The 25,327-nt window shown below is 43.1% G+C and overlaps 1 protein-coding gene across 1 annotated transcript in view; it reads left to right on the forward strand.

Annotated features, from left to right (window-relative positions):
* adgrb2 (adhesion G protein-coupled receptor B2) overlaps nucleotides 1-25,327 on the forward strand; it is a 258,721-nt gene that overhangs the window by 154,571 nt on the left and 78,823 nt on the right. The window contains exons 10-15 of the mRNA XM_069681026.1: nucleotides 41-109; nucleotides 1,824-1,932; nucleotides 2,318-2,464; nucleotides 8,910-8,997; nucleotides 9,927-10,029; nucleotides 14,729-14,772. Coding sequence (XP_069537127.1) covers nucleotides 41-109; nucleotides 1,824-1,932; nucleotides 2,318-2,464; nucleotides 8,910-8,997; nucleotides 9,927-10,029; nucleotides 14,729-14,772 — 560 coding nt within the window. The remainder of the gene's footprint in view (nucleotides 1-40; nucleotides 110-1,823; nucleotides 1,933-2,317; nucleotides 2,465-8,909; nucleotides 8,998-9,926; nucleotides 10,030-14,728; nucleotides 14,773-25,327) is intronic.

Below are 25,327 nucleotides of genomic sequence, written 5' to 3' on the forward strand. Positions count from 1 at the left end.
AAGGCCTGCTGTATTAAAAACATCTTTATCTTGTGTTCAGAAATTCTTCCAGATCATCAGCCACATGTTGGACATGGAAAATGTAGAGAGATGGGAGGACGCTCACCAGGTAAGGCTTCTTTATCTGTGTTTATTTGTTACTATAAGAGTCTCGACACCTCTGTATCATAATCAGTTCAGAATAAGGCTGTCAAAATGTTCAATACCACGTGTTTCAAAAGGATACTAAATCCCTTATTTTTACGTTCGATGGTACAGAAAGATAGAAAGACATTTACAATCAGTTTTCAACCCAAATCTGTTGAGGAGAAAGAGAGAGCAGCTGTGGTCGAGTGACAGAGACAGGAAGTGGAGAGAGTGAGCGCTATTAATGAAAACACAGCGGTGAAACACAAAGTAAGAAGTCATTTCTAACTGTTTCACAGCGGTTAGATAAGATAAGATAATCCTTTATTGGTCTCCGTCCTCCGTCGCCTGCAGCTCTTATACTGCTCACACTCGCAGGTCGACAAATACCGACATTTTGGCATCTTGTAAAGACAAGGCAAGTTTACTTATATAGCACATTTCAGCAACAAGACAGTTCAAAGCGCTTTCACAACCAAAGCAAAGAAACACGTTATAAAATGAGACATTAAAAAGCAAAATGAAGACATAATATAAACAGCGAATACAGAAAAACCCAAAAAGATATAAGTTCAGGTCCGGTCAGAACACTACAACAGTATGTGCTTACTTTACCTGCGGGTTCTCAGAACTACCTTTGCTCCTGTAAGGGTTCCAAACCCTTGGAGTTGTTGCAATCACGCAATTTTTGAAAGCAACTCTTTTGCTTAGGTCTAAGCCTTTCTCTTTAATTATAACTCGTCCGTTATAATCATGAAGATGCAGAGGTTACGTTAGCGTCTGTTGCAGACAGTCAGAGAGCAGAGCAGAGAAACAGCGCTGTCACCTGGTCTCTACGTTTTCATTTCGACCCGACCTGCGGACTGTTGGCTGTGAGCTGAACACCACTGCACAATTATTGACACCCAGAAGTGTCCCAAACAGCAGCATTTAAAGTTGATGAGAAAATACAGAAAAGGGGTAGATGCTCTGCAGATACAGCTAAACACTCCTTCCTATGTTTATGATTGATAATTGAGAATCGAGAAGTTGAACGGGATGTCAAATGAGCTGGTGTGTGTTCAGTGACTTGTTCAGTACCAGCACTGTGTGCAGGAAAAAATTTAAATCAAGATTACCCAACTTTTGGTACCTTTTTTTTTTGGTTGCCGTGGTATTGAATCAAGTATAGAGTATTGTATTGGAGTTTGAAATTCTAGTATCGTGTCAACCTTGGTTCCGAACGCTTCTTTACCAAGTCGTGCAGAAGGAGTGTGTGATTACTTTATTTTGTGTGTTCCTACAAGAAGTTGAGTGTATAGTAAAATATTACCACATCTCTCATTAACTTTTCATTAGAGCCATAAAAACACACCTGTTTACTAAACACAATAGCTACCTGTTAATTATCTTTTGATGTGAGGGAGTGTCCCGACTCTGCACATTCTTGTGTTTTTGTGTGTCCTGACTTGACGCCCTTGAGTCGAGGTTTGTTACTTTGCCATCTGGGCTCAATAAACAAGCAACCGAATATGATATAATAGCCCGCGGGGGTTACAATTTACCGCCGCGGAACAAATTCAGTGGTCTAGATAATGCAATGAATATAAATGTGTCAAAGGGGTGAGACATGTCTCATTGAAAGTTGGCGTCGGATTATAATTATGATGGCATAGTGATGGATGCTCGCCTCTCTTTTTCATTCCTCCAATCCACAGGTCGCTCCCGGTGCTGCTTTGCTGATGAGGATATTAGAGGATTTTATTCACCTCATCGGAGAAGCCCAGAAGCCTTTCCAGAGTTTCCTAGTGGTTACCAACAACCTCAGTAAGTGTCAAACTGTTCTATAAAAGATTACAGCACCAATATGAATGTTTAAAGGCTTTCACTTAAGGTAAGAATTGAGGTGTGAAATTTTACTATTCTTTATCTTCTACTGAAGATCTTTTCTGTCATATAAAAACTACTGCCAAATGATCTATTAAACCTGTCATTTAATGCAGTCTCACTTCCAAAAAACCCTACTGTCTAAATATTCCTTACCTCATTTAGGAGTTTAAAAACTAAACATGACTCAGTGACTTTTTCAGAGAGGTGTTTTTCACTGTTCTTTGATCATTGTCTCTTTTGCAAGAGCTCTTTCTTTCAACCCGGTCTCGCACTGCAGTGGCTTTCAAGTGTTTTTTATTCTCTGTATCTCTCTTTGTTCCAGTGATAACCATCCAGCGAGAGCCGGTGTCAGCAGTTTCAAGCGATATCAACTTCCCCATGAAGGGCCGGAGAGGGATGAAGGACTGGGCCCGAACAGCCGAGGACAAGCTCTACATCCCTAAAGAGGTCTTCACCAACCCGACTGAAGGTACGAGAACTGAGACCGATATCCACTGCAAAGGGCTGGTTCAAACTTTTCCTGTGTGTTGTGCATAAAATACTGGATCAGATATGTATTTCAAGTTGTTTTGTAGAGATAGTCAGATTAGGATACTCAACAAGACCAAAAAGTGAACTGGGGTTGTTACACCTATAAGTGCTTCGACCAAAAGTACCAGGAACCTTTAGTCAAAGGGAGTTCTCTTCAAGGAACTTAATGGTTCCTGTGGCCCATTGTTGTCTGCATTTCTACATGGACCTAAAGCCTTGGGGAGATTATGCAATTCAAGCCAATGACGTATGGAGAAGCAATAAAAGTAACTGCACTGCACCACCAGTAGGTGGCCGTAAGAAGAAGATGAAGGCCATACAACAAAGATGACTCCATAAAACACCACGAACGGGCCGGTATCATCATTTGTGCGACACTACAGTTAGCCTGTTAGCATGGAGGAGATTCAACTCGTGCTGTTTTGATCGTGCTTTATTGCTTTGCAGATGGAAATTGTGGGTGAAATAAAACGCTGCGAGTACTCGACCAATTAGAAATGATCTGCACTGCAGGCCCCGCCCTGAAAGTTCCTGAAGCTTTGGAAAGTACTACCCCCCAAGCAGGAACTTTTCAGGGGGTAAATAATTAACTATAAACTTAATTTAGACCCTGGTTCCTGCTATGGAAATGCACAGAGTTCCTCAAAAGGTTGCTAGTTCCTGGAGAAAGTTCCTGCTATCAAAACGCACAGAGTTCCTTAAAAGGTTGCTAGTTCCTGGAGAAAGTTCCTGCTATTGTAACGCACAGAGACGTCTGTCTCAAGTCACGTTTGATATCTACGCTGACAACCGTCATTTGGATCTATCTCCGTCCTCGGTCGAAGTGTTGAATCGGAGACATAGGAGGACCTTTTATCACCCCCACTCAACCCTATCTTCAGCCAAGGTCAGTTCGAGAAGTAGTACAAGTGTGAATTCACAGTCCCGGAGATGAGTCTTATGGAAGCAGACAAACGGCCTTTCAAGGACGTCAAAGGGTAACGCTGAGAAGGACTTGGACTGTAAAGAGGCCCTTGAGGGCTTTTAAGAAGATGCAGGCCTTTCATCTGCGAAGACGCGTGCTGCGTCCCCCTCGAGAGCATCAAGTCCTCAAACCGATGTTGAAAGCTGTCTCTTGCTTTTAGCAACACAAGAAAGTTACCTGCAGTTAGTGTTAATGGCTGTGATTTTTTTCATGTGGTTTAAAGTGGAGCCAAGAAAGTAGCAAAGTGACTGTCCAAACACTGGAGAGGAATATCAAGAAAAAGAAGACACAGGGAAGCATCGGAACAGAAGTTTTAAAGGGGCAACAAAGGGGCTCAAAGGGAAAAAGGGGTTTATATTAGATAAGAGAATTACTGTGGCAGATTCGATTGACAACCAACCAAGGCAAAGGTCACATCCCACAGGAAATTCCATTGGCAGACTTCCTGTCTGGCACCTCGTCCTCTGCCCAAATTAAAGTTCAGAGAGACTGCAGACCGATGGAGGCAGAGCTGGCGCTGACCTCTGACACGCTCTGATGACACGGACTCGCTTTGATTGGCGTTCAAGACAACCTGTGTTCTAACCTCAGGGCACCTCACCTTAAATCACCTACACTCTCCGTCTAATTATGCAAAAAACTCTGTATGCATATTTGGTGCTCTTCTTCCATCTGCCATCTTACCATCTACCTTGCTTTTATGTAAAAACCTTTTATTAGTTGCCCGCTGGTTATTTTGTTCGAGGTTGTTTTTCCACATTTGATGGAAGAGCAAATTCAGATATCTCAAAGACTGAATGTTGGACTGCAACTGGAGGAAAAGAGGTGTTAACTACACCCTTGTTAGATACTGCTACATCAGGATGTCTTCTTAATTGTTCCCTATTTTGTGTTGTGTTGATGCTCTTTGGCCATTATCCTCTAAATGTGGGAGTGTGGTTGCTTCCTTTGATCTGCGTGATAAAAGTGTCCAGCTGCATCACACCACTCGCCCATTTTCTCTTTTTATATTCAGAAAATGCAATTGCCCTTTCAGCATATGCTATTTGGTAAATTGTTTCATCCAACCTGCATGCAGCTTTATGAGTTGGGACACTCTTCGCACTCTTTGCCCCTGTGCCGACTCTGCCTCTTCCTATTGGCAGTCAATGAGTTCAGGTCTTCGCTTGATTGCTATCAGTTTGATTGGCTCATTTACCCCATAATGAAAGCCTATCTCAGTCGGACAGCTTAAACATGCTCATCAAGGCCCATTGGCACCTTGTGTGTGCACTTGCGTACACAGTCGCACACGCACACAGTCAATTGATAGGTTCATGAATCGCTCGACTGGGCAGAGGCTGGGACTGTTCTTCGCTGATTTTCGAGGTGACAAACTCTCTCCCTTCTCTCCCTCCACGTCTCTCTCTCTTTCTCTCACAAACAAACATGCAGGCACTCACTCTGACTTGCAGACATGCACACACACACACACATATATCCAAGCCTACAAGCCAGCAATGGCTTAATATTTCAAAGACACTATTGCTGGTACATGGGTCTGGTTATGCACTGTTAGCTTGTCGTATTACTCAAGCAAGACCACAAACCACATGTCTCTCTCCAACATTTTTTTCTCTAGGACAGACTTCATGTTTTCTAGTTTTAACTGTTAGTATGTTAATTTTCAAGATCACCATTCAACTTTCTTATAATGTTGGTGAGATTGATACCACTCGCATGGCTTAGTATTCAGCAAAAGGTGCAACCAGGAGGTGAATAGCCTAGCTTAGCTTAAAAACTGTAGCTAGCCAATTGTTGGTAGGCACATTTAACTTTGGACAGAGCCAGGCTACCCTTTTTCCCCATCAAGCTAAGCTAGTCTAAACAGCCTCCTGGCACCAGCTCTATGAGTAACAATAGAAGGATGAGAAGGACAAAAACTAAATAGGATAATTTCCTTAACTGGCTATTTACCGTTACCGTAAAATCTGGAATATAACTTGCGGATATAACCCAGAATATAATATGCAGTCTGTTTTTGGGGATATTCCAGAGGGAAAAAGTTTTTTTATAGCCATTTACTACAACACTATTTTTATTTATTTTCATTTTAACACATTCAAAACACGCACAAATTACAGCCTACCATCTCTTTTCACCATGCCAAATTTGCAATCATGCTAGCTACCGGTGCTGTAGCTGCAGCCTACAAGCGTTAGCAACTATCAAGTTAGTTTTCAGCACTGCAGCATATTGTAAATAGGAGATGTTGTAGCGGCTGGGTAAAATACCGTAACACAATAACATAACTCTCTGCATTTTATACTGGTATATTGGTCGCACCAGTATAAAGAACGCAGCCCACTTTTTAGATTAAAAAAAAAAGCGCACCTTATACACCACTTTTTACGGTAATTTGTTTATTCTACACAACAAAACTGTACGAATGACTATTTGCCATGTGGCAACCTCACCATCCACACAAGACTAGACTTCAGGCCGTCACTTCACCCAGCTTATGTTCACCAAGAAATGGTGATGGGAGGCGACTCTTTCTGAAAATGGATCATTTCGACTTTGATGTTTATCATGTAGATACAGCGTGTCATGTAGTTAGCTTTGGAGATGTTGGTAGGCACTTTTTAAGCCATTAAGCTAAGCTAGGCTAACAGCCTCCTGGCACCAGCTCCATGTGTAACAACAGGAGGATGAGCAGGACAAACAAGTAGAAAGGCCTTTTCACATAGTTGTCTATTGACAGTTTGACTAGTTTGGAGTTATTTTAAATTACACGAAAAGACCTTTAGGATGGAGTGAAAACTCAAACAGGACAATTTAGCCAAAAATAATGAAATCACCAACAATTAAAAAGGAAACACTGCGGTCAGTTATTTTGTCTGAGCTTGAGCACATTACCCCGTCAGTCTGTTTAACTGGGGATAATTAATTGTGTTTTAAAGTTCTTCAAATGTCTTCGACTCGTCTGTGCCGGGTACAAAAGTGGCAAACTCGCAGAGGAAAGAAACAACAAATGAGCAGGAATGAAAAGTAACTCACTGAGCTGTTTGGACGGAGCTTTTCGATATTTGATTAAAACCATAAATTATGGCTTAGCATCAACTCGCAGCATATCTCTGCCTGACAAACTGCATATTAAAGTTTCCAGCTGGTGACTGGTGCTTTGCCATTTTGCTGGATTACGGCTGACCACCAATCATTTAGATGTTCAGCAGGCGAACAGTGACGAAAAGTCGGTTCATGGGAAATTAGAGTTTTGTGATTGAGTTCTTTTGTGGTATTAATCATCCTGGAGCGAAGGACTTCCACCCCCACACACACTGATTTACCATTTACCCACAATACACTGACTTTCTCATTTGCATGCCTTTGCAGACACTGTCCAATTAGGATCCATCACACTCACAGGCTTTCTCATGCTGACTTTGATCTGTTTTTTTGCCTCCTCACACTCTCACAATCGCCTTTTTTTTTTTTTTTTCCTCCACTGCCGAGATCTTTTTGTCTTTTCGTCTTTCTCCCCTCGTCTGCCTCGCACAGCTATCTCTCTTCCTGAGTATTACCTCTTAGACAGCAGGCAGACAGATTTTTGGATGACTCACCCAATGCGTCTGATACCATCAGCTCCCTCAGTCTATCCCTCTTCCCCTCTTTGTGCCCATGCTCCTCCCTCGCATCTCTAAGCCTAAAAGGGCAAAAGGAGGGAGTGGCACCGCTCGACATGAACTCTTCCCCTCTTACTTCTCCTCTCCGTGTCCTTCCGCCCACCTCACTCGAGACAAAGTGACATTTACAGAGGGACGCTCCGTCTCCTCGGGAGCCCCCTCTCTTTTTGGCGAAAGAACACTGAAGGGAGTTATGGGGGACGAGGGGTTTTGAAGACAGACTTTGAAAAGGGTGGAGAAGCTGGAGACTGGCAACAAAAACAGAAGAAGAGAAGGGAAAGTTCTGAGGACAATGAAGGAAAATAACATGTCAAAGCATGTTAAATGTTACTTTGTTTAAAGATGAGACTTTTATGTTCTGTTTAGCAGAGCGACAAGCTGCTAAAATGTGACACAAAAAGTGTCTCCGTCCACAGAAAGTGTGACACCTGAGTCACGCACTCATATTAGTCATACATTTACAACATAATAAGTGTGAGTATGAGTTATGTTTCTGTCTTATCACGCTTGGGGAAGGTGTTGCAATTAACAAATTGTCTTATTTTGATTAAGCCAACACAGCATTTGTCAGCGACAGTTTAAGAGTAAAGAAAAACAAGCTAAATTGCAGGTTAATGAGACAGGTGGAGTCTGACATTTGTGGTTTTATTTATGTCAAAGGGCCTATTTTATCATGGATGGTTAACTAAACTCGTTTACAAATACTAATGCTTCAGCCTTTATCTTAAATGTCAGATTAGGGTTAGGTTTGGAACATATTAGGGATGCAAATGAGTACTCGAGTAATCATAATCCTTTACAGAAAAAATCAAGTCAATAATCGTTTTGTGGTCCTATGTTTTTTCTACATGTCATCCCAGTAAGTTCCCTGTGTCATGCAGGCCTATAATTGTTTTTTAAAAAGCTATCATGCTTGTTGCTTTCTGTGTTAGATAATCCCCATGGCAACATTGCGGCTTCAGCGATGATGTCATAGGAACCGCACGCAGCCGGCTGTAGCAAAAAAAGAGTGAAGACTTAGCTCAAAGCTGCTGGTGAAACCACGGCTGATAGCGGCAATGCTGGGAGTCAGTCAGCTGCTTGGCCCACATGCTCCAGCTGGCCATCAATGATGGTTTCAAGGCTGTCCCTAACCTACACATTCTCACCACAGCGCCTTCAGATGGCCCTCACAAAGCACAGCCTTATCCAGTGATGTAAAACCGATGGAACTCCATTTATGAAATGTTTGTACGCCTTGTTGAACAGAGGTGGACAATTGTTGCCGTCCTCTCTGACCGCTCTTTCACCAGCCATAGCGACGCAAGCTCCGGGATGAATACAGGAGGGATATGGAGGAAATCACCCCAGTGCTTAAGTCCCTGCAGGTGGCAACAACTGCCATATGTGGCGAGCAGAGAGTCTCATTTCCTTTGCTGATTAAGGCACACACCACCGGGTAAGCAATGGAAAGGGAGACTGTCTCCACATTGATTCCATTGCGCAACTTTTGTAGACTGGGTTGCATGGAGAAACAAACTCCAAAGGGATTACTCAAGTAATTGTTAGAGAATCGGTGAAAGAAAATGTTGAATTTCTGCATCCCTAGAACATATCATCGTTCGAATTTGAAGTCTTAATTTGCTGCAATGACCAATTCACCTGCCACTGTAGTTTATACTTATTTTTATTTGTTGTTTTCTTTTGTTTGTTCTTGTTTTCTTTTGGATTTGGGCTATTTGGGCTGATCAGTTGCATAATTATCTGTGCTTCAGAGACAGAGACGGACTCAGAGTCTACAATGTACTATGTCATCGGAGCCATCCTGTACAGGACGTTGGGCGTCATCCTACCTGCACCAAAGTGAGTACTTCTCTTTCGATCCACCGTCTAATTAATCTTAATTTCCCTCATCGATTACATAATGAATTATATCTCCCCTCCGCTCCTTTCCTTTGTCCTTTCTTTTACCTTTCTGCATCTTTTTTTTAATACTTCCTGTCAACTTTTCATCTCCCATGTATTTACTTTTGTTTCTTTAGCTCCCATTCTCAAAACCTTTCTATTTCTGTGCGCTTTCTTCTTTCACTTCTTCTCTCTATCTAATTCCAACCTCCAATTCTCCATCTGTCTTCGCTATTGCTTCTCTCCTCTCCGCGTGTCTGCTGAGTTATCAGACAAATGTCTTGGATCTCTGTAAAAGTACATTTCCCTCGATGTTTCTCCCTTTCTTTCACACTGTCAATGTATTTTTGGAAATGTACAGTGGGCTGCGAATACGTGTGGGCCTAATGGCTCCTGAAACTTGCATACAACTTGCAAAAAAAATATATATGTTAGGAGAAATCAGGAGGTTGTCAAAAGGCCAGCGTGATGTGGTGTTTGCGCTGGCCCTCGGCCATTTTATTCAGGTCAGTGCTCTTGGTTGTGGATGAGCTGTATCTGTTAAAACCCTTTTCTGCCTGTAGCTGCGCTGAATGCTAATAGGTCCAATGATTTGTTTTAGCTCCGGCGCTGGATCTGGCTTTCTGCTTTTCTCATGAGGTTTTTATTAACATGTTTATTTTTTATGTATTTATGAATCTATTTTGCAAACGCATTCAAAAAGCTTTGCAGGGCTTTGGGAGTGTTTGGATGTGTTCCTGCTTCTGCTTGTATAGACAGCAAAAAGTACGCCAACTAATTCCACATTTTCTTTCTGGTCATGTTCAGAATAAAAGCCAAACTTGAATGTCCTTTTAATCTTATCTTAAAATAACATATATTATTTCTTACTGTGCGTATCTTCGCAGTCCCCCTGCGGTGATCAACTCCAAGATCCTGACAGTGACTGTACGGCCGGAGCCTCAGCCCAGCGAGCCCATGGTGGTAGTGGAGCTGTCACCGCTTATTAATGTAAGTGTTTTTTAATATACCCAGCTGTAACAGCTGCACTGTTTGTCTCTGCTTTCACGGAAACTCAAATAATCTGTCGTATATGTCGACTCCTTCAATGTGTTCTGTAACTTCTAACTACCAAACATCCCTTAATTCCTAAATCAAAGTGTGCTATATGCAACTGAGGCGAAAATCATTCCACATGAGGAACACTCAGATGCCGGGGTTTGCATTTTTTATTGCATTACTTGTGCACTGGGCAAGCTTTGGCCGAGAAAATATATTTGTTTAAGGCTTTAAAGGATTTCTTCTCTCCCAGCTGACCCATGTTTCCCGAGTTCAGATGAAAGAGAAAGTGCTGCATGCTATAAAGCGCCATAGCGCTCGCTGAATTGCCTGAAAAATGCAGACCTTTTTGACTCCCTTATATCGTAGTGTCTCCTGGTACCTATTCAGTTTATATTACGGCGGAGTGTGTTATTATAAACGACTCGCGGGGTGTCTTCGGTGGAGAGGACTAAGTGCAAGTTTAATGAGAGGCCCTCTTCACGACCTCAATAAGATGTGTGTTTCATTAGCTATTCTTCTGTGCAAAGGTGGGCACAGTTTCCAAAATAACGTTGAATATTTAATGGTTCTCCTTAGACGACACAAACACACACATACTAAAATCATCCAATGAAATCAGTCTCTTGCTGTGTCAACCAGGACCTCTGGGTCAACGTTACTGCATAGTGTTTCATTATAAAGATCTTGTATTTATTTCCCATCCCCCGCCGCTGCATCTCCCCGCTTTAAACTGCTGATTCATGACTTAATTATTGCAGTTCCATTATATCTTTTATTCTTCTGCTATTCAGCGTTGTAACACTTGCAGCAGTACCGCAGGTTTCACACACTGTCTGGAGGATGATGTCTTAATGCTGATAATAGCATGCTGCTCTGGAGGAGGCTCCTGCTGAGGACAGACACTGTGGAGGGCAAATGCACATATGCAAACCTTAGATCAATCTGTCTGTGAGGTTGTATTTATGCTGCTTAAAGGTGTGGTATTAGACTACTAGAAACGCTGCATCCTACATTTCCCATAAAGCAGCTGAGTCTCGTCTTTCACTCTCCTCTTCCTGTCCGGTAAATGCCCACATCTTTTAAACTCTATAGGTCCAAAATTTATAACACAAGCTTCCTTTTAAAAAGAAGAGGAAGAAGTTCAGCAAATTAACCTTAAAAAATATTTGATGAAAGCGATGTAGAAAATTAATTAAAACAACATTGAAAAATGAATCTCTGCAGTTTAAGGAAAAACGCATTAATGTAGTGATTAGCATGAGAGAAATTTGGTTTCATTTAAAATGCCACCACTGCTAACGGTCTTAGTCATAACCACAAATATGCATAATTTCTAAATTAATAACTGCTCAAGGCAAATTATAAGACGGAAAGATGTATTATTTACCAAAATGATTTATATTTTGAGTTATGAATAAAACACATTTTGTGAAATACACAATTACCGCAGGTTTCTTGACTACACTTCTGTTTGTAAACCAGAGACTGTATAAAAATATGGACGACATGACAGCTCCCTTAAAGTGAAGCCAGGACCTCTCTATCGCCCCCTGCTGACTGGCTGCAGTATAGGTCATAAAGCCCGCCTCCTCCATGTTAACAGATGGGACATGAGTCAAACTATAAAATCAAAATACACACCAAATAAATGTTTCTCAAACATGGTGTCTGTCATTATAGATAGTTATTATCATGCTGATTTACGTCCAATTTATTTTTAATTAGTTATCTGATGCTGTTAAAAGGATGATTGACAGCTCGGTTGACAAATACGGCTCCTGCAGCCGATCTGTTCTGGATTAGCTGAATAGACTATATATACAGTCATTGATATAAACACATAGCAACCAGCATATGTAGTTATTTAATCAGCTGATATAAGAAATATCATCTCTTCTAACTCACATCACACATACATTTCCCAAAAAAAAGAACTATTACTTTAAAACATCTCCCGCAAATTTGTAACCAAACTACACTGCCAAGGGTCAGGGAAATAGCTTGATTACATTCAGTGAAACTTGCCAATACTTCCCATTAACAAAGCACAAGTAAGTATTTACCTCAAAGGCAGTGTTGCACTTTGTTCACCATTGCTCGTCTTTTTTTGCTGAGCTACAAAAAAAAGTAGCGAAGATGTGAAAGAGAGCAGGGTCTCCTGTCAAGTTCTTGAGCTGCGAGATGTCGACCTTGGCCGGTGTAGAAAAAGCCAGCTGCTGAAGCTTTACCCTGGCAACAGCTGCCTCAGGCCTCACTCTCAGAGGGGGGCTATAGGGGTCTCTGTGCACTGCCATGTCTTCACTGAGATGACATCTGCTCCAGTCAGACTCCCCGCGTATTTCCCCGAGTGTCAAAGTGTGTGTGTGCCTTTAATGGTGAGTAAGAAGCAGAAGGCCAGAAAGCTCTTGTGTCGTTACGGTGGACCAGTAGGCCAGATGCCAAGTGTTTTCCCACAGCTCCTCCTCCAGCTACCCTTCAGCTAGCCTCTTCAATTATAAAAGGCAGCTCTGGTTAGCTTTATGTACATTAGCCCTAAGCCTTTCTGGTCATTTTACTGTAATTAAGTTTACTTTCATCAGTCATAAAGCATCATCCAGACTGCTCCGTTTCATTTCTATTATCTATAATCTTTAAAATGAAGTGAAAGGCTTTTAAGGCTCCGCTCATGTTTTGATACACAAGCTCATTTCATCTGATTAGGTTACTGTATTCACAGGCAATATGCATTAGGAGCTTTACTTCCAAATGGCCACAGCGCTTGGTTGAGTACATTGAAGAAAATGTCCCTTTTGTGTGGAAAAAGGCGAGTTGTTAAGGTCGACGGCATTATTAGCGTTTGTCAATGCGGCTGTTAGAATCAGACACGCGTTGCTCCCTTTGAGAGGCATCAGTCGTGCAGACGCTGTCATTATGCAACGTATCGGTGCTAAAGAGGAGGCAGACACTGTGGGAGTACACTGGTGTCACTCCTGCAGCAGCGTACAGGCAGGCACGGTGCCCACTGATTGATAGTTGAGCTCGCCACGCTGATGCACGCCAAGGGACATCTAATGCCGGTGACGGGCGGCGGCCTGAACAAAGCGGCATCATCCATCAATCTGCGTCACGTAGCCTCTGATCCTGTGTTTATACACATTGCATCATTCCGTCCTTTCAAGCCCAGCCATGCAGGGACCCCAGGACTCACTGATTCATGGGAGATCAGTGGTGGAGTGTTCAGAGAAGGAGGGGCGACCTTGCCTTTAGAGAAATAAATCCCCATGATGCAGACTTGAACGTGCATCGCCTCATTTTCCATCCTTTTTTTGCTCATTTAAAACCGAGTTGATATTCAGAAAACATTCAGTTCGCTCTTCACTCAAGAAGAGGTAATCTTTGTCAATGTTCCTCAGGCTGTGGAGAGTCTGCTGACAGTGGACATGATCCTGTTTGGAGTGGACTGAACAGTGTCTGTGGAGCAAGTGCCATAATCCCCTTAACCATAAGGGGGAGCTCAAAGGCAAAGTGCTTCCTGCAGGACTCAGGAAGGACCAACAGACTGATGCAGAGAGGAATAGATTTCCCTTTGGAACAATGACGTCTCAATTCAAGGTTCCCACAAGACGCCTGATCAGTTTTACTCTAAAGGACCAAGAACGTCTCCCAGCCTGGGGTTGCACTTTCATTCTGAGCTCAGATAAACCAGTTTGAAAATGCTGTTTGATGTAGGAGTGACTGCGGTTGTCTGCTTTGGATCAAAGACTCTTTTTTTACAGAGTTCACCCTAAAACCAATCACTATCCAATCCTTAGCAAATGAGGCGTGCGGGTTGAAAGGGCGCAGGCGATTCTTTTAAAAGTAATCAATGGCGAGATCACGGAGGATCACCAGTGGAACAAGTTGTGATGAGTCAGTTAAAGACATCGATCCCGTGATTGATTCCCTGATTGAGTCGTTGCGAGTCTTCCTCGGGCACCAGGCATGACTGAGCTTTGATTACCAGATGATTCACCTGCCTTTCGACCCCAAACCATTGACTCTTTTGGCTCCAGCGAAGTCGATGGATTAAGACTGTACTGATGGCAAATCGCCAGCTTTCAGACCGTCTTGAGCAGCTTCAATTTTGGTGGGATCTAACATGCTTTAAATCGATTCCTAAGAAGTAATAGAAGTTTGTAAGCACTTGACTGGACTTTGGTGAGCCTTTACACACTCTGAAAGTACCTCTGAAACAACCACTTGTTCTACTTAAGCACATTTTACTGCTAAGTAGTTATTTACTTCTACTTTACTACTTCCAACTGTGAAGAATTTGAATGCTTTTCCACTACGGGGTGTTTATGACTCCAACTTGCTGTGTATTATTGTCCATGAAATGGCTTTTCTTTGTTTGTCTCTCAAGCCCCTCGATTCATTGCTCACACACCTTCCCTTCGTTTTGCTGCAGCAGCGATTTGCTGCTCCGTCCTGTGACAATGACTCCCCTTCTCTCCCTCTTCCAAAGTCCGTCTCAATCCTTCTCCTTCATTGTCTGTTTACCTCTCTCCGTCGCCCATGCAGCATCACTCTTTCTCCTCTGGCAAGCAGCTATTCTGTCTTTCCTCCCGACTGGCAATAACAGCTTATCTTCTCTCTCCCCTCCCCTCCCCCCCCTTCCCTTGTCTTTCAGGGTACATCGGATCCTCAGTGCGTCGTCTGGGACTATGGCAACCCGTAAGTTACTCTAAATGATTCTGACACTCATGTGAGCTCGTACAGTGCAGCGAATGCTCGTGTCTGCCAGCGTGTGTGCGCGATGATGTTTATCTCGCGTGTGCTCGAGCCCAGTCAGATTAATTTTATTAATGAAGCGAAAACAATCTAATGAAGTTCCCATTGTTAGTGTTAATTAAATTAGTCGACGAGAACAAACACCATTCTCTGCGTGTTGCTAAGAATTCAAAAGGATCATCACTCAGAATGCCTTACTGGAGCCGCTTTACCTTTACTCGCACCGTGTTAGAGGTTTAATTTTACATTCTTCATCCCTCTGTGGACATTTGGTTTAACTTCCACTTTCATGCAACCGGTGACCCAAAGCTTCACTTTCTACCTAATGGGTTTTCCCTCATTTGTCTATGTAGGCCACCGACTCTTTGACGTTGTTGTCTGTGTATAGCAGACCATCCAGTGAACTACATAACTGAACTACATAATGTAAACCAGCACAATCGATCAGCCTGTTTTAAAGCATTAACCCACATAGTGATTAGCTTTTTGTCAATAACAAATGCAAACTTGTTCAGAGCCATTAACCCAGCATGTGGTTTCAGGTCACTGTTTTATTGCACTGTGCTTGAATGACCCATATGTTCTACCAATGGCTAGTGACCAGATACAACCCATTACCCAACAAAATAGCAAAATGGCCTGCTGCAATTTTCAAATGTGTGTCAATATCCCATTTTAATCTGAATATTGTGCTACCGAGATGTTCAGGCCTACACGTCATACACAGACGTAAGTATCAAATATCTTTGTTTGGTACCGATCCCTGCAGAAAACGCACCATGATCCAAAGAAAAGTCAAAATAATCACATTTAGATATTATTTTCAAAATCGTTCAGCCCTATTATACAGTTATCTTTCATAGACATGCCCATATCAACATCAATATCCCAATTATCCACTCAAGATTCACCAACTTATTTGAGGTTTTTCAACCATAAATAAACCATGGCATGTTAATTAAATGGTCCAATGGCAGCAAATACAGAATACCATCAAATAAATATGTAAGTGAACAAAAAAAGTTAATTTAGGTAATAATCCTGAAGATTTTTAATTTAATTAAATTCTGTTATGTCCCGATCTATCGTCGAATGAGGTAACACAATGGTGACTGATGAAAGCCTTTGCATTTGCAGTGTTACAGACTGCGTGTCTGCTTTAACTTTCGAGGAAAAAATCACAAGCAGCGCCCAGTTAGTGACGCGTTTTCCATCACCCAGCAGTGGTTGGTCTGCCAAAGAGGGTAGGCGGAGCTAAGCGTCTGCTTTTCCGGTCTCTGCAAGAGTTGGGAGTGAACAGTAATCTACTATGGCTGAACAAACAAAGAAAAGATGGATGACTACAGATACAACTTTAAAAATAAGTGAAAATCCAAAGAAAAAAGAAATTTGACGCTCAGATGAAGGCAAACAGTCTAAAAAGAAAAAATCATAACCGGAGCTGACCGTGGACGTCACACATGCAACACTGTCTGGATATCTGGGAGTGGGTGTGGGTGTGCTCCCGCAATTACCGTTTATCACCGTAAGTGCCGCCAAAGAGAACAAAACTGAAATCTTCGAGATTATAACTTTAAATCAGAGGTTAAATTCAAGTTATACACTGGGAAAGAAATCCCGAAAACCCCCTGGACTGCGTCGCTACATGATCTTATCCGAGTCGCGCTACCCTGCCCCCACCTACTGTACGTCCGCGGTTTTAACGATCATTACCAAGTAATTGTTATAAAAACTCCTTGTGGCTCACTGGATATTTCCAAAAACTCTGTTAATAGATGCTTATTATGTTACAATGTTCCCCGACTACAGCTTTTGCTTTCTTCCATTTAGAAACGAACAAAGTCTATTAATACATGACCGCTCTGCTTAGAGATAAAATGCTTGGATAAACCCAGAATGCCCAACTGTGGCAAATAAGGGACTTTCAGTTTTGTTATTTGGCTTACCATATAAAGAACTTCCTCCCAGAAACCACAAAATTCCCTCGTGAGGCAAGTAGACCTTGGATGAATAATGATTGGCACGTGTTTCATTAAGTCATCCTTGTGGCATTCATGCAAAAAGTACTTGCTTACACGTGTTAGTTGAATATAAACATCATTCTTTAGAGACAGATTTGAGACATTGTCACTGGGCCTGCACAGTGGGCCTCCCTGTCTGCGGTGACAACTAGATAGATGAGAGAAAAAAATTCTGGTCAACTCATCTTCCCCGTGGAGATCCCATTAGTTCACGCAGTTCCAGTGGAGTGCTCTCCAGCGACCAAAGCGAGAGGATGAGACATTGTAACTTATCAAACTTACCCCTCTCCATCAAGGTAGGAGAGGAACAAAGCTCGGCAAAGTCAATTAACCAGCCGGCAGATTACAGCTGCAAACAAATTAAATTCTCAGACATTACGAGGGCAGGGAGCCAAGCGGAATATAAAGTGGCGAGGTGGCAGCGATGTCTATCTGCACAACGTACTCAAACTGGGAGGAATGTGGAAAACATCCAAATGTGTTTACAGGGGATTACGTGATCTGTTTGCACACAAATGCTTTGACACACACACTGTGACGGGGACCTAGGTTACAGTAAAACGTGAGGATTAAGAGTACATTTGATCATGTAGCAACAAATACTAGCAACAGAAATGCCCCTGTTATGACAAAAGAAAATAGACGCTGTCTGCGCCAGCTAGGAGCACCGTGAAGTGAAAGTCTTTTCGCTGCTCGTGTCAGCTCAAGGATATGCTGTCCACGATGTTTGTGGTTTGTTTACATTTTGACTTGACCGCTTCAGTGTAAACAGCCTAAAGTAATCACAACATGATATTTGGGTGCACAGATGCTGTTCGGAGGCGGTGTCAGCCTGTTAAGCCAAGCCAACTGCTGTGATTCAATTAAAATAAGGAAGGAATTAGTTACAAAATCAGATGGGAGGTATGGAATTTATCATCCAAATACGATGTAAATTAAGTCTATAGACAAACACATACAAGGACAGGAAAGGACTCCAGCACAGGGACGACATGAGCATACTGATCAACAGCTTTAGTATCTCAGTCCTCCGTTTTCTTGCCTGTACCGGGCAGCAGATCTTTAACTTGACCTGTGCGGCCGTTGTGCAGCCGATACGGGCAGAGAACATGTTGTACAAAGCAGCCATTTGTTTGCTGGAGGATATCACCTCTCTCAACCTGCCTGTCTCTCTAACTGAGCCCGGGGCTTTGGGGTTGAGCGGCAGGCAGACGAGAGGTGGAGCACGTATAGATAGCAAAGGCGGAGGGAAGGCAAACACGGCAGCAGACGAAGCAGACGGCGGCAGAAAAGAAGTTCAGCTCATATATGGGAGAATAACTGCCAATCTGTGGCCTGTATGTGAATATATGGAGGTTATATTTAGAGCAAACAGATGCAGCAACATCCCCACAAAGATGATGTACTGTAATTTGTTATAATGCACACACGGGTGATGTACATTTACACGGGGATTAGGGATCGCACAGAGGCGCAGATCTCTAAAGCCTTCCATCACAATAGTCTGCGCCATTCCAGTGCGAGCTCTCTCCCATTTGCGTTCGCTCTCTCAGCTGGCGAAGTTGGCCAACAGTTTGTGGCACTCACAGTTCATCTCAGTATTTATGTGTGAGTGTTTATTTATTTATTTTGCCCCTAACAGGCCCATATGTCGGCACCATCTGCCCGCCGAAATCGCCGAGCTCGCCATCCCTCCCCGTCTTCCCCTGTGCGCCTGTCTCCACAACCTACTCTCATTCATTTTCACTGCGCTGGCTCGAATACATACTGTTATGTTTAGCTCTCGTAAAAAGTTTGAAACTATTTTCGTACCATTTTTTTGAAGGTATGCAGGACGCTGCAAGAAAAAAATCATTTAATTCATTTTCATCTACCTTGAATCTTCCCCTCGTCTCTCTTTTTCACATCCCTCACTACCTCTCTTTTTCTTCCAATGGAAAATGATGATGATTGGTGTTCATGGATTCTGACCTTGCCTCTGGCATCTCCGTGATTTGACCCTAACTCTCCCTCAGCATGGGAAATCTGCGGCTGAACCCCCACTGACGCACACCACCGCTCTACAGCGGAGCACTTATCTTATGGCTGCTGCATTATAGATTACTGTGGCTGTGTTAGATTGTAAGTGTGCCACTCCCAGATGAAGTAGACTGATACAGCTGCTGACCAACCTCCCTTTTTGCAGTCGTCTATATAATAAACATTGCAGTACTTAAACATTTCAGATTACATTTCTAAGAGGCATGCGAGCAACATACCATCATGCAAATGCATCACAGACGTGCAACTGAGCAAAGCATGCTTAAAAACATGACCCAGTAGTTACAGATAAATGTAATATACACTCTAGATGGATGCATGGCAGTAAGCTTGCAGAGGGTGGAGGGTCACTTAATCCCATTTCTAATCCCCAGTGGTCTTCAGCTTGATCAGGGATCAGTGGTAAAAGACCCAGGCACCCCCACCCTGCCCCCGCCGCCCATCACTGCCACAGAGTAATAATGGCCCCGATGTGCAGAGAAGTCGCTCTAACATCCTCAATCTGACACGGTAGATTGAGGCTTGCTGTGGGCTCAGACTGATCTGGCACCGCTATCAGCTCTGGCAGTGGCAGGTCTCAACCTTAAATGAAGTGAAAAGTCAAAGGCACATTCTGCACACTGCCAAAAACTAGCTGGACACAAATGTGGCCAAAATATAATCGCATTTATTGTACGAAAAGGCAGAGCGGCGAGGTCTGACCTCAGCCAAGTGTATTTCATTCTCATATTGGCAGTGTTGTGCGCTTTTGCATGCCATCTATTACTTACTGTAAAACCAACAAGCAGGTTAGTGAATGAAGACGATAAGATACCGTTTTGGATACTTACTGTTAAATCCGAAATATAAGGTGCAGTGTATTTTTAGGGGGTATCCCAGAGGGGGAAAAATGTTTTTTATAGCTATTTATTAATAGAAATGTGTTATTTCAATTTATTTTCATTTAAAACACATTTAAAGCACAGATTACAGCCTACCATCTGTTTTCGCCATAGACTGTATAAAAAGATGGACGACATGACAGCTCCCTAAAAGTGAAGCCAAAACATTTTGGGCGCCCCCTGCTGACTGGCTGCAGTATAGGTCATAAAGCCCGCCTCCTCCACGTTAACAGATGGGACATGAGTCAAACTATAAAATCAAAATACACGCCCGATACATTTTTCTCAAACACGATTTCTGTCATTATAGCTAGTTATTATCATGCTTTTTCACGTCCAAGTGTTTTTTCTGACAAGTTTATTTTTAATTTAGTTATTTGATGCTGTCAAAAGGATGATTGACAGCTCTGTTGACAAATTCGGCTCCTGCAGCCAATCAGTTCCGGGTGAGCAGAGTGGAGGACGATCCGCGAGTGGAAACGTAACTAAAACAATCACTATAGTCACTGAAGTTTCCATACCTGTGAACATTAACCTCAGACCAACACAAAGAAGCTGTTCTGCTGTTAGACACGCCGGTGTGCGGGATCCTTGCGTTTTTTTCAGTAAGTTAAGTGTGTGTTTGGGTTAACGGAAATGGCTACGACCGTTTCACTCGCCAATCTCTACTGCGCAGTCTCTGGCTCCATATGACATCACCATTGCAAGATGGCAGCGCCTATCACAGGGGCTATTTTGGCATCGATTTCGTACAATGGGAGCAGATGGAGACGCGTTGTCCATCTATATATACAGTCATTGGTTTTCGCCATGTCAAGTTTGCAATCCTGCTAGCTACATGTGCGGTAGTTGAGCTCAGCCTACGTCGATTGTTGTGAGGGTGGAGGCTGCATCATTTAGCAATGCGCTTCTGTAAGAGTCAGTTTTATGTTGCACAATTTTAAAAGAATGATAAATCAGTGCAGCAGAACTAGAGATGTTGCCTTTTTCGTTATGCATATTGTTTGTCCGGGGATACTACACTACCCAAAATGCAACTCTACAACCAACAGTTCAAGCTGGGGTACGTCTTGTGCTAGTAGCGGCTGATGTAGCCTTGAGCCGCTAGCCTCAAGCAGAGATGAAGAGCTAGGTACAGAAGGCTCGCAGATGTACATACAGCAAGGGAGTTTGCCTTTGTCTGATGTTGCAAGTGATAAACATTGGGATAAAAATGGAAGTAAGGAAACATACATTTTTTATTGTTTTTTTTTGTTTGTTTTGTTTATTATATTTGACAGGGACAATGCACAGCTTCTTAGCTGTACCAGAGTTAGCTAAAGGCTACTTTGCATCTGAAGTCCCTGGGCCGGAAACAGAGAATAAAAACACAATTACAAGTATTAAAAAAACACAATTAACAGACAGTACATATTCACCATACAACAGCAAGAAGATTTCACGGCACTAAAACACAACAGCTGTTCGCATTTACGTGTGGTGGGTACATGATTGGGTTGATTTTAGCCATGATTTCATGCATTTAAAATCATTCAAACTGCAGCTCTCTCTTATATAACTCGGTACTGAGTTTGGAGCTCTGTTAGAGAAAGCTGATCTGTGCTGTAACGCACAGTCACCTCGGTGGGTCTTCCTAGTCCTCCCATTATTTGAACGCAGCGACATGAACTCTTTTAGTGGGGGAGGAGCCAGATCATTGATCACCAGTTTGACACCAGTCCTGAAACATTGTGGACTCAGGTGACATCACTTGAGGCATTTTACCATTTTATCAGCAACTTTTGTTCATATTTACAATCTCATCTAGTGTTTTCCCCCGCAGTGTACTCACCCCGCAGAGAAGGTCCTAAACCTGCCGATCTGTTATTGTGTTTTTCTGCCTTGTGATTAAACCCTGCCTGTCCACGGTGATCTCCACGGCTTCCAGGCCTGATTCATCCATGTCCATACTTGAGCTCTCTTTGACCCTGAAGAGGATAAATGGATAGAAACTAGACGGATAATACAGTGAACTTGATTCAGCACAGACATTGTTATCCCCGAAGAGGGTTCATTTGTCTTAAAATAGCCCTCCATATGTTTACATCTATACAAGGTAATGGCTGAACACATTGCAGCAGATTATATAGTGCCCATCAGACCTAATACAAGTGAGCTGCCTACTCTTGCTTTTTCCAGTGCTTGTGTCAAGGTAGCTTCTAAACTTAAGCAGTTCTTCCAATGCCTAGCTTTAATATAACACATTCAATTTCCCGTGGTGCATAATTCCCCCACTCTCCCCATCATCACAGACAAACACTCATACAGAAACACCCACACACTAACACACTTAACAGTGTAGCCACCAGGAGGAGGAGGAGGGAGGGGGGGTGGGTGGAGGGCGGACAGAGCTTTGCTCCACTTTTCCATCTGACAGAGCAGAAGGGATCAAGACTGTGTCAAACAGCGAGTCAGAGCGGCAAGAGGGAGTCGGCCAGTAGGGCTTATGTGGGCTCTGCCTCCGCTGGGCGTCACGGACGTGGACAGGCTCTCAGCTCATTTCCCCGGCTATCACAACAGTCCTTAGAGAGCACGTTAACACGGTAGCTTGGATTCTTGCTCGGGTTCTTGTTGAGGGATGCTCGACTTCTGGGTACTTTTGATAGCTTTAAGTAGCTGTTAGGATGAATCCCAACTTTAGATATGATTTGTTTCTGGACTTTATGGATGGAAGTCGGCCTCATGGCACTTAAGAAAAGTTCTTCTTTTTAGTTATGGTGATGAGGTTATTTAAGGAAGGTTAGGACCGTCTAATCCGAGCCTTCTTTTTCTCCTTTATGCATAATTGTTATTGATTGCATCATCATGTGATCAGTGGGAGTGTAATGGAGCATTGCATCTCACTGTACGGGCAGGGATAGCCTTTAGAGCACATCATGCTTCCCTTGGGCAAAGACAATGTTCGGCATTTGTAGCGATTAGCATTTGAAGTGTCGATTAGGAGCAGAGAAGAAGAAGACTAACTCCCTGCTGGAATACATTACCTCCTCACTGCTCCACCCGCACCTCGGTGAGTAACATCTACACCCTTTATTAAAATCTAGGCCGTTTTGTGGCCGTTGTTTTCAGATTTCCGCACTGATTTTGCCCTGAAAGTACACTTTTAGAGCTTAAATGCTTCCTAAAGTCATGTGCAGTTTCGCTTTATGCTTATCTTGTTGACGCGCACATGATCCTCTTTACTCTGGTGCTGCTGGAAGTAGGTTGAGAGGGCACTGTGTTAGCGCTTTATAAGACTCCCTATGAGTCGATCACAAGGCCGAGAAGGTCTTTGCAGGATTTCTTACGAAATGTTCAACTTTAAAGATGTTACATTTAAAAATGTCAGGTTGCAATAACACCTTAAAAAAAAGGACCAAAAACTTTTATGCTTTTTTTAGCTTCTGGATTAATAAAACATTATCTGCGTAATAGCTCTTTCTTCACACCAAACCCAGGCAGACAGAAAGACAGGCCGTCTGTGGCTGGAGCCGACACCCTGTATCTCTGCCTTGCCTGTCCGCTCACTAGCTTGCATAGCAGGAAGAAAGATAATCCCGGGGAAAAGAAGCTTACAAATTAGCCAGTGGCCATGCCAGAGAGCAGATTGGAGCCGTGCGGGTCAATGACAAAGCATCCTCTTCACACGAGAGTCAGGGAGGAAGTTGGAAGTGACAACCTCACATGACAGGGAAACACGAGAAAGACAAGTCGGCTTAAGCGAGGACAGTAGACTCGTCTTTATTAGGGACCTATTCAAGCTTCCATTTGTATGTAAGTGAGCTAGAAATCAATATGTGCTGGAGGAATGATGGTGTTGTAAACAGCCCGTGTACCATCCTGTATAAATACCCTTTAGTGACGACTCCTCTCTTCATTATTTTTTAATTTCTTGTTGATGTTTTCCCCTGAATCGTTCCACCGCACATCTCACTCACATCAGGAATTAATTCATGTTTTAAGTCGCTGCATTAGAGATAACACTTCTTAACGCGGGCTGTACAATCTAAACATCGCGGCAAGCTTCAGATAATCTCACAGCATGTTCTTGTGCTTATAAAACCCGCCTTTACATCAGTCTGCGGAAGAGAGCAAAGCCGAGTTTCTACCAACTTCAAATCTGGGTCAGATACATTTATGCATGCAGGCACACATGCTCGGAAACGCAAACACGGGCCTACGTGGTGGCAAATAGTGTGATATAAATGTGTCCTGGACAGTCCCTCATAATAGGAGCTATGAAGGGGTGAGTAAGTAGAGGTGATTTGTGTCATATTAAGATATACTTCAGTGGTTTCTAGGTGTATTAAGAGTAAAAGGCCAATATGTGCTGCCTCTGGTGAAAGTGTATTCAGGCTCCCTGGTGATCGGGGATGTAATGTCTGCCGGAATAGGCTCCATCAGCAGAAATAGATGTTCTCTTCCACACACTCCTTTTTTTTTCACGTTTCTTTCTGTGCCTTCAAATATGAACCTAAACTCCTGGCATCATAATGGAGATACTGTACTGTATATGTTCACACAGGCGCAGAGCTGAAATCCTCCAGCCTACATCTATTGATTAGATTCTTATAATGTTGGCACTTCTTTTGGAAGATGAACACACTTTAATGTTGTCCAGTCTGCCTCAAACTGCTGCATTCACAGAGGATGTATACTGGGTTTGAAATATAAGCTGTGTCCCATTTCAGGGGCTGCATCCTTTAAAGGGCGTATCTGAAGGCCGATGGCGTCACAGCTGCGTGGCAGAGAACCTTTTTACACTGCCAGTCCACGCACGGAGGTGGAATGGTGTGGCATCAGAGGTAGTAACAAAGGCGTAACCGTGTCTGTGTAAACTCCGGAGCCGGCAGGGCGGAACAGCGCCGTGTGTGTATTTGAAGCACGCGCTGATTGTTTAAACCTAGCGCACGTTTTGCTTCACCGAAACGCAATGTAAAAACATACACTAGGGAAGCTTTACGCCGGCCATGCTTGGTCCAATGTAAAATGGCAAAGGCTGCATGACGGCGGAGCTTCGTTACAGCACTGAGGCGGATCCGCAGTGTACAAAGGGCTAAAGGCTCTCCCAATTCAAAGGCTCCTTCAGATGTGGCTGACAAATGCATCCTCCTTTTCCCAGGCCACAAAGGATCCATTGGGTGCATCCTTTGTGGCCCAATGTATCCCGAGACTATTGCGTGTCAAGTCAAGAGATGGCAGACTCTTACGTGGCCGAGGAATACACTTTACATGTAGAAGTTTTAGGTTTCCACTCAATCGAATAGCTAGCGATTCACATGTTTACAAAAAACGAAAGCTAGTTAGCCTGCTAGCTACCTGTTGCTAGGTGACAGAAGCAGCGTTTGGTGACGCAAGTATAAGGGCAAACGAGAAATCCTCCATACACCACACCATCTCATTTCAGTTAGGCTTTAGAGGTCTGCACGGGCTATGAATGGTGCATCCTCCGTAGACCGCCTCCTTCGAAGGCTGCAGCCCCCTGGATTGGGACACAGCTACAGACTTCTAAACAATAAAACATATCTCACATATTGC

Source organism: Semicossyphus pulcher, unplaced genomic scaffold (assembly GCF_022749685.1).
Source record: "Semicossyphus pulcher isolate SPU_LCO1_2020_fin unplaced genomic scaffold, fSemPul1.0.p SCAF_5, whole genome shotgun sequence".
Lineage (NCBI taxonomy): Eukaryota > Metazoa > Chordata > Actinopteri > Labriformes > Labridae > Semicossyphus > Semicossyphus pulcher.